The sequence below is a fragment of the Eremothecium sinecaudum genome, chromosome III, assembly GCF_001548555.1.
Source record: "Eremothecium sinecaudum strain ATCC 58844 chromosome III, complete sequence".
Taxonomy (NCBI): Eukaryota; Fungi; Ascomycota; class Saccharomycetes; order Saccharomycetales; family Saccharomycetaceae; genus Eremothecium; species Eremothecium sinecaudum.
Genome location: NC_030894.1, coordinates 563,518 through 576,344, shown reverse-complemented (window position 1 = coordinate 576,344; position 12,827 = coordinate 563,518). Strand labels below are relative to the sequence as shown.

The 12,827-nt window shown below is 38.9% G+C and overlaps 7 protein-coding genes across 7 annotated transcripts; 4 read left to right on the top strand and 3 right to left on the bottom strand.

Annotated features, from left to right (window-relative positions):
* Positions 1-7: 7 nt before the first annotated feature.
* Positions 8-1,600, bottom strand: AW171_hschr31604 (uncharacterized protein; the record flags this gene model as incomplete). The annotated part of the gene is made up of 1 exon (XM_018131363.1): positions 8-1,600. One exon carries the CDS (start codon positions 1,598-1,600, stop codon positions 8-10), a length of 1,593 nt encoding a protein of 530 aa, XP_017986749.1.
* A 158-nt stretch (positions 1,601-1,758) lies between these two features.
* Positions 1,759-3,339, top strand: PEP7 (phosphatidylinositol-3-phosphate binding protein; the record flags this gene model as incomplete). The annotated part of the gene is made up of 1 exon (XM_018131364.1): positions 1,759-3,339. The coding sequence occupies one exon, from the start codon at positions 1,759-1,761 to the stop codon at positions 3,337-3,339; it is 1,581 nt and encodes a 526-aa protein (XP_017986748.1).
* Positions 3,340-3,507: 168 nt separating this feature from the next.
* On the top strand, positions 3,508-6,590 carry NMD2 (Nmd2p; the record flags this gene model as incomplete). Its single annotated transcript, XM_018131365.1, has 2 exons — positions 3,508-3,513; positions 3,573-6,590. The coding sequence occupies 2 exons, from the start codon at positions 3,508-3,510 to the stop codon at positions 6,588-6,590; spliced, it is 3,024 nt and encodes a 1,007-aa protein (XP_017986747.1).
* A 73-nt stretch (positions 6,591-6,663) lies between these two features.
* PTC7 (type 2C protein phosphatase PTC7) lies at positions 6,664-7,689 on the bottom strand (the record flags this gene model as incomplete). The annotated part of the gene is made up of 1 exon (XM_018131366.1): positions 6,664-7,689. The coding sequence occupies one exon, from the start codon at positions 7,687-7,689 to the stop codon at positions 6,664-6,666; it is 1,026 nt and encodes a 341-aa protein (XP_017986746.1).
* A 250-nt stretch (positions 7,690-7,939) lies between these two features.
* Positions 7,940-8,221, top strand: TIM11 (F1F0 ATP synthase subunit e; the record flags this gene model as incomplete). The annotated part of the gene is made up of 1 exon (XM_018131367.1): positions 7,940-8,221. The coding sequence occupies one exon, from the start codon at positions 7,940-7,942 to the stop codon at positions 8,219-8,221; it is 282 nt and encodes a 93-aa protein (XP_017986745.1).
* Positions 8,222-8,474: 253 nt separating this feature from the next.
* On the bottom strand, positions 8,475-9,548 carry MRPL35 (mitochondrial 54S ribosomal protein mL38; the record flags this gene model as incomplete). Its single annotated transcript, XM_018131368.1, has 1 exon — positions 8,475-9,548. The coding sequence occupies one exon, from the start codon at positions 9,546-9,548 to the stop codon at positions 8,475-8,477; it is 1,074 nt and encodes a 357-aa protein (XP_017986744.1).
* Positions 9,549-10,124: 576 nt separating this feature from the next.
* On the top strand, positions 10,125-12,761 carry AW171_hschr31598 (M1 family metallopeptidase; the record flags this gene model as incomplete). The annotated part of the gene is made up of 1 exon (XM_018131369.1): positions 10,125-12,761. One exon carries the CDS (start codon positions 10,125-10,127, stop codon positions 12,759-12,761), a length of 2,637 nt encoding a protein of 878 aa, XP_017986743.1.
* Positions 12,762-12,827: the final 66 nt, after the last annotated feature.

Here is a 12,827-nt window from a genome sequence, read left to right as displayed (position 1 = left end):
TATTAATTTATAAAGTCTTTTTAATAGCTACGCCGGCTATCACAATCCCAGTGAATGTTAGTATCGAACTCAGTGCAAACACTTTGTCAAACCACACGTCAATCACTATGTCCGGTACGGCGAACTTCTCGCCCAACAGTTCATTTAATCTTTTTGATACATCATAAGGCAAATTGGACCGCACCATTAAAATCGTAGAAATAATATAAACACCAGTTAGTTCGGATACTATCAAATTCTTAATGATAGAAGGATTTCCAGTACACTTATTTTCCGGTTCACGTGTAGTAACAGGTAGAGTTGCTACATTATTGTCTTGTAGTGTGGATAATGTCAATAGTTGAAGCTTCATAGGAAGCAAAGTTAGAAGATACGAGATAGTGGTCGTGACAGTCGACAGTGAGCATATGAACAAACTGATTGAAAGAAGAAGTGAAACTTGCTTTGTCAGAGCATCCAAATCCTGCTGGTGTGTAAATCTGAAGATAAAAAAGTCGAAGATATTCGCTAGAGTCACGGCGAGGGGATCACCAGTATTAGCTTCAGGACCCTCGTATAGGTTTTCATAATTGTAGTCTGATGGGAACTTAAATGCATGAAATATTATCGTTGGCAACCTTATAAAAAATGTCGAGATCAGCTTATATGTGCAGTACAGTAGAAACACACAATGGAACATTCGTTTCGCTAAACGTACCTCTCTTGACTCCTGTAAGAGTTTCTCTATCCTAGAAATTTCCAATTGATACCAAGCAATCTTCTCTATCAACTGCTCCCGGATCAGTGAATCATGCACACTAGATGGATCATTTACTTCCTTCATCACAGCAATACTTTCCTCAACAGCGGCCTTATGGTTAGCCATCCTCTCCCTCAACTTTGCAGTGCCAACAAAATTAAAAGCCACGCGATGGTACACATTATTCAACATCGTGGCAGCATTCTCATTCCCGTCTATAAAGAACATAACCACGTAGTACAGTGTAGAAATGGATGCAACTCCCGATAAAGTACTCATTATTGTAACCCCCAGAATAGAAAGCTTCGTTAATAAATTCCCAGTAAAATAAAAAGGACCTAAAGTCACATAATGCAGGAGAAAGATCCAAGTTATCGTAGCTAAACAACTTGGAACCAAAAGCGGTTTAACATTCCATCTCCAGTCCAGAAACTTATCAAACAAAGTAATCAGAATACAAAATGGCTGAACCAATATTAAAGATAATGAAAGTAATAGAATTAATATAGGCCATAACCAAGTAGTCAATATACCTCCTTTATACTCGTCATCAGCCGTTTTAATTTGCCAAATAACAATTTCTATGGCTACAATACATAATCCGAATGTCCCTGAAACAATTACCCTAATGAAGTTGGATACAGTGGCTGATGACAATGAATATTCAGTATGAAACTTGTAAAGGAATTTATTATCATTTCGAGTTATACCATTTGTCATTTCTGAGTATTCATTAGACGCTTCCGTCGTTCCAGTAAGTTCGAACAAACGCGGCAGCTTATACCATAGCACTTTATAGCATCGATTGAAGACGATGGTAAATGTGAGAAGTACTATAATAGATAGAATCACGTCTCCCATTATGAAACATGAACCTAATAGCTTTCTCTTGAATTACCATTAACCAGTTGTATTATGTTAGCTGCTTAGCACAATATTAAATTGCTAATATCAGTAATAAAAAAACCTTCACCGTAGAATTTATAAACTCATTGAAAGGGTACCTCATAATAAACGGTATGTCGGAAGCTGGTGGTAGCGATGATAGGGAAGGTTCTAATAGCGTTAATGGGAGTAACGGCTCAGACGAGTTATACCAATGTCCAGTATGTAATGAGGATATTAAAGGGTTAGCTTCCCTAAATATGCACTTGGATGTTGCGCACGGTTTCAACGATGAACAATCAAATTCTAAGGCTAATAATGCTCCCAAGAGGGTTAAGCAGGCCAGATATGGCTCCTCGAAGAATGTTGATAGACCAGATGGTAAAGTAAGGCCCCTTATAAACCAATCACATTGGCAGCCAATTCAGCCGTGGAAGTCCACTTGTTTTGCTTGTAAGAAAGTCCTCAATGCTAATAATGGAATGATGAACTGTGCGAAATGTGGAGAGGTGTTTTGCAAACGTGATTGCGGTTTTTTGGTGATGTTGAATAAAAATGCTACCTATGACCCGATAAATGGAGAATGGTTTGCATGCTGTAGAGAGTGCATGGAGGATAGAAAGGGCTATAATGACTACGGGCAGGCTACCGATTTGTCAAGAACATATGTAGAGATGCGTAATGCGAAGAATGAGGATACAGAGCTTCGTGTTTTGCAACTAGAGGCCCGCCTTATACGACTAGTTGATGGGATAGTAGACATTAACAAGAAACACGAAGATTCAACCTTCTCCTCTATAAGAGTAAACCGGGAGCTTTCAACCTTTGAAAGAGCAGTTACTCCATGGCGTACAGATGAAACATCTTCCAAGTGCTCCATGTGTGAGCGGTACTTCAACCTGCTGCTGCGAAAACATCATTGCAGACTGTGTGGAAGGCTTGTTTGTGACAATGCCTTCACCAATTGCTCTAACGATATACCTATCCATAAGATTGCGAATTCAGCGTTGCATTTACCTATCAAGGACCTCGAAAGTGCAAAGAAAGTCAACACCACGCTGAAGGTATGCACTGACTGTATAAGGTACGTTTTTGCGAAAAGATCATTCCAAAATGACAAGGTGTCTAAGGAACTACCGCCTTTACTTTCAAAGTTCAACGAACTGGACACAATATCAAGGATAATAACAAGGATACTTCCCCGGTTTAAGCAATTGTTGACAACCGTGAATATCAAAAATCAAAATCCAGAGAAAAACGATATAGAAGAACTCACAAAACTCAGAAGAAGACTATTAGAGACTTTTATGGTATATGAGAAGCTTGCAAAGCAACTCTTCCATACAAAACCAACCAATGCGGCAGAACAGAAGATCCATGCTTCCATACAAGCCAAGGCAACCATCTTTATTCAAGAGAATATGTTACCTTTGAAGAATGTTCCACAGGTATTAGCTCCCCCTCCTCCTTACGTAGAATCGGAGGATAAAAAGGGTCAATTACTCTTCAACAACCTAACTATTCCGGAGGTCAAGAGCTATAGGGAACAACTTATGGTTCTAAAGGAACAGAAATTCATAGTGGAGGGTTTAGTTCTTGCTGCTACAAAACAGAGAAAATTTGATGAAATAATCACCCTTAAGCAGAATATAGCAGAGCTCGAAACACAGATAAATGATATAGAGAACAAACTGGGAGATGAAGGGTTTAATTGAATTTCGCAACATTCATCATATTCGATCATCTTTAAACATCGTTAATAATGATAAACTCAAGGTTATTAATAAATAGGTTTCGAAGACAATGGTTTTAGCTACGCAATTGAACCATAATACTATAAAATATAGGTAGGAATCAATTCTGTTCCCCTGGATTAACTTATAATGGACGTATGTGGTACAATTCAACTGCTAGTGCTTCAATTTCCTCTACTAACTTACTTTATCAGAAAGAGCAAAGGTTACAATTGCTAAAGTTAAACTGTGAAGCTTGGCATGGTGTAGACGTGTATCCCAATAGATCTAATAAGCTTGATTCAAGTATAAAGAGGAATACTGGCTTTATTAAAAAGCTAAAGTTAGGTATTACAAAAGATTCTAAGGATTTACTACTTAAAGACATAGGTGAAGTACTATTAGAAAAATACCTATCAGAGGTTATTGCAGGAACAAATGAAAGCTTATCAAAACTATCGGGGAAAAATGAAGATTTGCTAGCCGCAGTTGAGGTGGTTAGTGCATTACACCAAAGATTTGGTAGTAGCTTTACGATTAAGTTAATGGAATTGTTTGTCTGTAATTTTTTGCACCCGGTGGATGATATTGAAGGTGAAAAGGAAGAACTCAATCGGGTGAATCACTTGAAAGCGTTGTTAAAACTCTTCACAGAACTGTACCTTCTAGGTCTCTTTAATCATATGGACGAAGTTCCAGGGGAAAGGTTGCCCAATTTTCTAACCAGAAACACAGCATTGCCTTTGGCTAATATTCTAAAATATACGATAGCATACAATCATAAGAACGGGATCAGGTTAAGTCTTGCTATAACGTTTATTAAAAGGTATCCGGGCCTTTGTATAGAGGATGATACATCATTAGATGAATTTATTCATCATGACAGCTTGAAGACATCATTGAAAGAACTTTTTACGGCACTAGCTGATAATGTGCTTAAAAGAACCGCAGAATTGAGTAGGAAACTGAATAAGCTACGGAAAGAGCATCAGAAAGCTCAAATACGTACTGGTAAACTATTTGATGAATATGCGGTACAATACAAGGATATGAGACCGGTTTTTGAACGGTACAAAGCAGCTGCTGATGTCCTGGCAGAATACTACAATCTTCAGTTACCGGAACTGGCAGATATAAATTACGAGATAGAATCGGAGGAGGTTAAGACTGTAATAACCACTCCAGTTAAAAATAATAGTGCTAATTTGTGGTCTAGTGAAGAAATAAGGAAATTCTATGAGGATTTACCATCAATTTCCAAACCTGGTATAGAACTTGCTAATTCCAATTCGCCTACTACTAAGAAGCTTAACAAATTCTTTTCTGATTTGGAGGAATGTGAAACGAAGGAAATGATCGATAAATTATCAGAACGATATTGGTCTGCCTCTTTGGATAACAAAGCAACTCGCAAGAGGCTTGTTAAAGTTTTTACAGAACAGGAAGACATGAATAAACTAAGACTTTATGCAAGGTTTCTCGCAACGAATGTGAACTTAATGCCTGACGTGAAAGATGAAATAGTAGAGTATTTGGACAGTGCCCTTAAAACCCAATTCCATAACCATAGGATTAATGTGAAGCATATTAACTATTTCTGCGAGATGGTAAAATTTGGTTTAGTACCGAAGTTCATTATTCTGTATAAGATCAGAGTTCTTGTCATGAATCTACTACTGCCATATAACATAGAGATACTAACTGTGTTTTTTGAAAACCTTGGTCGGTTTTTGAACAACAACCCAGAATATAGTGCACAGATGGCAAACATGATGGAGCTTATCAGGGAAAAGAAAAAAGATCACAGGTTACCACTAACGTGCAAAAATGCATTGGAGAACTTAATACTGTTAATATATCCTCCAAAGTTAAGTTCTTCAAGCCTTCAAGGTAAGACCCTGACAGTCGAGCAGAGGTTTTACAGGGCTCTCATAAGGAAGGAACTTCATTTGGTAGGTTTTAAAAAAACTACAGCACTGTTGAAGAGAGCAAATTGGAAAGACGAGGATGTTTACAAGACCCTGTTGTCTTTATTTACAAAACCCCACAAGATTGGTTACCAGTCGATATCTCTCATGGCTGAATGTCTAGCGTCCATTTATTTATATCGTAGAGAATTTGTTGTGCGTACTGTGGACGCAATATTGGAAAATATCGAGCGTAACCTCGAAATCAATGAGGATAGCTATAATATGAAACAAATTGCACAAGTTACTTATATGTCCTGGATTTTTAACTACGGTATGGTTAGAAGTGAAGTGATTCTAGAGACCATGTATCATATCTTAAAGTATGGCTATCCAAATGGTCGACCTACCGCATCATACATTAATCCGTATGATCTACCAGATGACTACTTCCGTATAAGATTAATATCCACCATTATTTCAAATATGGAAAAGACGACTCCCAACTGGGAGAAGAAGTTTCCTCTCTTTCTAAGGTTTTTCGAATACTACATTCTAACAAAAAGCAATCCTTTGCCCAAAGACATAGAGGCTTGTGTTTCTAACATTTTTGACAGTTATGCTTCAACTTTAAATTTCGAAAGAGCCACGGACATTTCCGACTGTGTTCAGCGGTTGGAAGAAACGTTAAAACAGATGGGTGTTAAGAAAGCCACCCATGAAGAGCAAGAAGAAGAAAACGATGAACCCGTAACTGTGGATGTAAGTGAGAATGATTCCAGTGATGATGACTCCAGTGACAATCAAGAAGTAGATGCACAAAATAATTCACCAAATTATAATGACAACTTTAACAGTGATTCACAAGTAGAAGTTGAGAGTAATGAAAACAGTGACGATTCTGACGACGCTTTTATAGTTACTAGAGACCTAGAAAAGAAGAGGATTGAGGAAGAATACGGAAAAGAAACATTGTCCTACGACGATCTTAAGGCAGAGGAAGAAATGGAAAAGCAATATCAACTAGTAATGCAACAAGCATTGGAGTCTCGCAAAAATGAAAAGGTTTCGATGAATAGTATTCCTATTCTAGCATCTGGAATTAACACATACGATAGAAGTGGGGCTGGAGACCGCAACTCCGAGGATAAACCAGGCAAAGTAGCTTTTACATTCCTTAATAAGAGCGGAAAGAAAACTCAGGCACGTTCAATTGCCCTCCCAGATAATGTAAAATTCGTCAGCGACGCTTTGGAAGGAGAACAACGGTTGAAGAGTGAAAGAGAACGCATTAAAAAAATTGTATTAAGTAGAAATTTCGAATAATAGGAACCATAGATGGGGGGGGGTCATACCTTCCTTGATTTTTATTCTTTCTTTTGATATATTATTATATAGCTTAATTCACCTTTACTGCAACAACAGTGATATCATCTTCTTTACCTCCAAGATATGGTTTGCCGGTCAATTTCGAAACTTCCTGAGAAAACACACTTGGGAACATTTTATTTTTACTTAGCTCCGCAACCTTAGATACGAACTCATCAGTTGCTGCTTGCAAGTCATTAATGCCTTCACGATCTTTGATAAAAATTTCCATGTCTTTTCGGTCGATATTATCTGTGACGCCGTCTGTAGCCAATATAATAATGTCATTGGGCTTCAATTGGAAAACATATTCATCAGCATCGTTAGGACTGTTTTCAATGAAAGAACCACCACGCTTTCTAGCAGTTTTGCGTACATCGTCAGGGATAATTGCTAACTGATATGGAGCATTGAACGCAACGGTCTGGAAAACCGTCTCAAACACAAGCTGGCTGTCTCGGAACACACCACACCAAGAATCACCCAAATTTGCAACTTTCATCTGCCCATCAGGTCCAAAATCGGCAATAATTGCCGTAGTTCCTCCTACCTTTACTATCTCTTCCTCCACTATCTTTTTGTAAGCCTCATCTAGCAATTTTTTAGGCGGCAAGGTCTTCGAGTCGCTCAAAGAAATCTCCTTCAAAACATTGCACAACTCACGAGAAATTGCACTAGAGTCGTAACCATGCTCTGCCCAGCCTCCAACACCGTCAGCAACACCGGCAATTAGCCTATTATTGGATTTTTTAGCAATAAAGTAATTATCTTCTCCAGTAAGCGAGGCTAGTTTAACGTTCCCATAGATGGGCTCGCGGCGATCCTTCGCCTGGTATGCAACAGCTACCTGGTAGGTAAAGTAGCTTGCGCCAGATGCATCTCCCGAAGATTGGGAGCCATATGACGACTTAGGGGACGAATATGTAAAGAAACGCCGAGAGGTTGACTGGTAAAAGCCTAATCTTGTTAGTATTAAATGGCCTATCAGTGACAGAAGGATAACGAACATACTTCTAGCATATCTAGTAGACCTGACACTAATTAACATGCTGAGCATTTTTATAGGCTAAAGCAAGAGATACACGAGCTTCTACTACAGCAAACACCAATGTTTACTCTCTAATAATGTTAAATTAGATCAATGAAGCTTCTAAGCGCTTTTATAGTCATCACATTTTACGAACCCATTATTAGCTAATTTTTTGCTAGCCAATTGAGATCTCTCATACTATTCATACAATCTGTAATTGATATAACCAACCGCTCTTCGCTCCAGGCATCAATTAAGTTGTTTTAAGGATTCAAATATGTCAACATTGAATGTTTTGAGATACTCAGCATTAGCTTTGGGCATTGCTGTAGGTGTGAAAAACGACTGGTCTTTAAAGGCCAGTGCAAAAGATGAAGCTGCTAATAAAAAATTGCAACATGAATTGGAGTTGGTTGAAAAAGCCAAGACTGAGTATAAGAAGCTAAATCCTCCTCCAAAGAAGCAGGCTAATGTTGAGAACACGAAGTTCGATCTTGAAGACCCAAATTTTGACATTGCAGCTGCAATTTTGGGATCTATAGATTCCTTAAAGCAATAAAGAATTCCTAGCCGAAAAAAAATCAATTTCCAGATGGAGCTTGCTTTTACGTTGTATCTTTGTGTGCTTTACGTTAAGTAGTTGTGTTTTGGGAACATAAGCAATTTTTATTATGTAAATATATCGATTCGGTACATAATACAAAGAGACAGTTTTGTATGAACCAAATTGGAAGATACGAAGCCTGGTGTTGTCTAGGATAATACAGGTTCTTTTATTTTAGGTTGTTTTTATTTACAGGCGTAGTGGCTATTTATGGTCTACGGACTCTGTGGAAAACTCTACCCTTGTCCATGCCATACTTTTCTCGAACAGCTGCAACATTAGCGTCCCATGTTGATCTCCATATGTGTGCTCCGATAGCAGTTAAGTTATTTTCTTCAGCAAAAGCTCTAATGTTGAAGTCTTGGTTGACCGAAGTTGGCAAACGACCCATAGACAAAGCACCAACCTGTCTGAAAACCCACACTACAAATCTCTGTACACCAGCATTCTTTTCTGGAACTGGAGGGGTGTAAGGAGCAAGGACATTCGATTCATTGTACTTTCTTGGGTCTACAAGGTTGTCGTTGTAGCCGATTTTAATGTTTTTCAAGCCGAAGTTCAAGGTAGTCTTGAAAGAGTCCGTATCCAAATTGGGCTCATCTGGGTTGACAACCAAAATAGTATACAGTTGTTTTTCTGTGTCCAAATTGTGGTCATATTCTTGGATTTTAATAGATGGCTCCATAGATGTAACATTGGAATTCAACACCTCGCCCGGTTCGATCCATTTTTTCACACCAGTACTGAAAGGAAATCTTATATTGACTTCAGCTACAGGATCCAACGTTGGGAGGGTATCTGGAATAGCAGCCAGGGTTTCTAGACGCTGCATCAGTAACATTCTATCACGTGAGTGCCAGTGTTCCCTTCCGAGATGCCTATAAACTGGTTGCTCGTAGTCTATTATTGAAGGGTTATTTTCCAATTTGTCATTGTACATAAAGTTATATTGTACCTCAGGATTTCTGATTTCAGCCTCAACTGCTAATTGGGAACGCTTGGTAGGGTCCGTCTCTGTCTCTAACTGAGCATATGTCCTGCCCGCGATGGAGGACAAATATTCATAAGCCGTGGAAAACATTTCATTAATATACTCTGGAGAGTTGTACTTGACTCTATAAAACCGTCTTTTGAGAGATGGAGGGCCTTGTTGATCATTACCATTCAGAATATTCGCCTTTACAGCTACATTTTTCACTTCCAACGATCTTGATCTCTTTGAGAAATCAGCCCATGCACGCTGAGCAGCCCTGCTGTTTGAATGGAAGTATCTGCGCAACATTATGAGACCTAAGAGATTTCTTTGATTTCTTACAACGCACAAATCTGGATCCTTTAACGTCTGTACCTAGAGTTCTTCGGTGAAAGGTGATGAAGTTAGAGACTTAAAAATTTTTTTGAGTTCTACTATTAGAAGAAAGCCACCCAAACATTATACATGTTTGTAAGTAAGGTTAAGAGGCCAAAGTAGTATTCGTGGCCCTTTAGAATGTGGTAATGTTTCTAATATGATCTTATAATACTTAATTTTAGGTCCTTTACCGACTTCAGCTACTGTTGTCTTTGACGAACAAGCAACCGGGATCTGCGTCAGAGAGATTGACGACGAACTTAAGTATATTCATTATTATCGGTGAATCATAAACTATCATAGTCATTATTACCTAGTGAATCATGAATTATTAAATCAAACAAGCGATTAGTGCTGATTTTCCGTGTATAAATTGGCCTGATTCTTCCATGTTTCATGACATTGTTTCTCCATTGTTAATATGAAAAGTATATTTACGCATTATACTTATTCGTTACCGCCTACCCCCGATACTAAAACATTATTGAAAGAAAACCAAAATTAACCATGGGTTCAGACGATAAACAACTATTACCTTCAGATTTTAAACCAATTCACTATTCTATTGCCATAAGCAATCTAAAGCAAGATAAATTTGATGGTGTTGTTGATATTACCTTAAAAAGTTTACACCCTTCCAATACTGTTACTTTACACGCAAGTGGAATTGACGTTCATCACGCAGTTGCCAAGCTAGAAGACGGTGGTGACGTTGCGTTGGCTAGTAAGAGCTATGATTCAAAGAAGCAAGTTCTTTCTTTGCAATTTGAAACCCAGTTGTCGCACTGTGTTTTGCACATCGAATATACTGCAACAGTGCAAACGAACATGTCAGGATTTTATTCGTCATTCTACGACGATGTGAAGACAGGGGAAAGGAAGATCATGTACTCTACTCAGTTTGAGGCTACCGCTGCGAGATCTGCGTTTCCATGTTTTGACGAACCTTCCTTGAAAGCGACGTTTGATGTCACAGTGAGTGCGCCCAAGCAGTTCACTGTGCTTTCTAACATGCCAGAAAAGGAAGTGAAATCACTTGATAATGGAGCTGTCTCTCATACATTCCATAGGACTCCGCGGATGTCTACCTACTTAGTGGCGTGGGCAGTTGGTGAGTTTGACTTTATTGATACAGAGACAGAAAAAGCCATTTATCCCACTTTGGAGGGGTACAACACGGATGATGGCTCCTCTTCAAAATATGGTAAGCTTCCTATAAGACTGTACACTGTTAAAGGCAAATCCCAGTTGGGAAAGTTTGCTATTGGAGTTGCCGCAAAGGTCGTTGACCACTTCTCAGAGCTCTTTGAAATTGCATATCCGCTGCCAAAATTGGACCTCGTCTGTGTTGAAGAATATTCGCACAATGCGATGGAGAATTTTTCTTTGATTACTTTTAGGCCTTCAGCGTTGCTGGTCGATGGCGATGCCTCTTCTGGTGATCCCGGCTCTTTGCAAAAAGTCGCCTACGTGGTTTCCCATGAAATTGCACACCAATGGTTTGGAAATCTGGTTACTATGAAATGGTGGGATGACTTATGGTTGAACGAAGGTTTTGCAACGTGGGTCGGTTATCTTGCGGTTACGCATTTCTTTCCAGAGTGGGATGTTTCTTCAATGGTGATGATAAACTCGCATGAGGTTGCCCTGGAAATGGATGCCTTAAGGGAATCACACCCTGTCAAAGTCGCTGTCAGAGATGCGAATGATATTGATCAGGTTTTTGACACCATTTCCTACTTGAAAGGCTGTTCCGTGTTGGAGCAGTTCAGCGGCTTTTTGGGCAATGAGCTTTTCTTAAAAGGTGTTGCGTTGTATATGAAAAAGTTTAAGTTTTCTAACGCATCATTCGATGACTTGTTTCTGGCCCTCGGTGAAGTTGCTAACTCGGACCTTTTGACCCGTGCAAAAGCATGGATACTCAATATTGGATATCCGGTTGTTAGTGTCACCGCTCATGACGGGAAAATAGTTGTGGACCAACAAAGATATCTATCATACAAAAAACCCTCAGATGCTAAGGATTCATCCTCTTGGTGGATTCCATTGAAATACATTGATAAAAATTCTACCCATATGTTGGAATTTGATTCAAAAACTCTAACCACTAATTTGTCAAGTGATGGTTTCGTTCTCTTCAATGTGGACTGTTATGGATTTTATCGGATCCACTATGCAGAATCCAACATCTTGGAGAACATTTGCCAGAACTTGGAAAAACTATCATCTAGAAGTAAAATAGGTCTGATTTCTGATGTCTATGCAACAGGAACATTTGAACAGTTGGCAACGGTTTCCCTTCAGCTGGTTGAAAAGCTTGGTGCAGATGAGTTCTACGTCTGGTCACTAGTAATATCTGAAATGCTAACCGTTAGATCCCTAATATTCTCCTCTGTTAGCGATCAAGTGAACTCCATGCTATCCGCTTTAATCACAAAGCTAATCGAAAAGCAACTTAACCCTGCCATGACTGCCTTGGCGAATGAATTGGCTTTATCTCAAGGTGACCCAAAATCTTTCCTCAAAGCTCAAACGTACGAAGCAATTTTAACTACAGCAGGAACCCTGGGACATCCAGCAGTTGTGAACCGTGCTAGAGAGTTTTACAAAAGTGGAAAGATATCCCCAAGAACAAGAGAATTGATTCTGTCCACAATTCTGTCTCGGCCAGATACCCCAGTAAGCGTCTATGAGGACATACTAAAAGAGTTGAAGACTGCAACTTTAACCCATCGTGAAGTCATTTTAAAATCTTTGGGTAAGGTCACTAACCCAGAACTTATCGATAGAACTTTAAAACTAATTTTCCTTGAAACTGACCCTATGAATGTCCAATATGGTGCCGAGACACTAGGTAAAAACCCTTATGTCCGTCAAAAGTTATGGGATTTTTTCCGAGCAAACTATGATGCAATCTACAAAAGACTATCCATCAATGCAGTTGTCATTGATAGGTCGATTAGATTTTCATTTTCTGAGTTAGTTGGTGATGATGTTGCTACTGAATTCGATGATTTTTTTAAAACTAAAGAACAACCAGGATTTGACAGAGGTGTAAGACAAACCTTAGAGAGGATCCATAGAAACACTGAGTACGTTAAGTCGAACCTGCTATCAATTGGGGAAGTATTGACGAAGCAATAGCATTAGTAAGCTGCTTCTTATTCTCATCAAAGTTATCATCTACACTACTCAAATCATTATAAACGT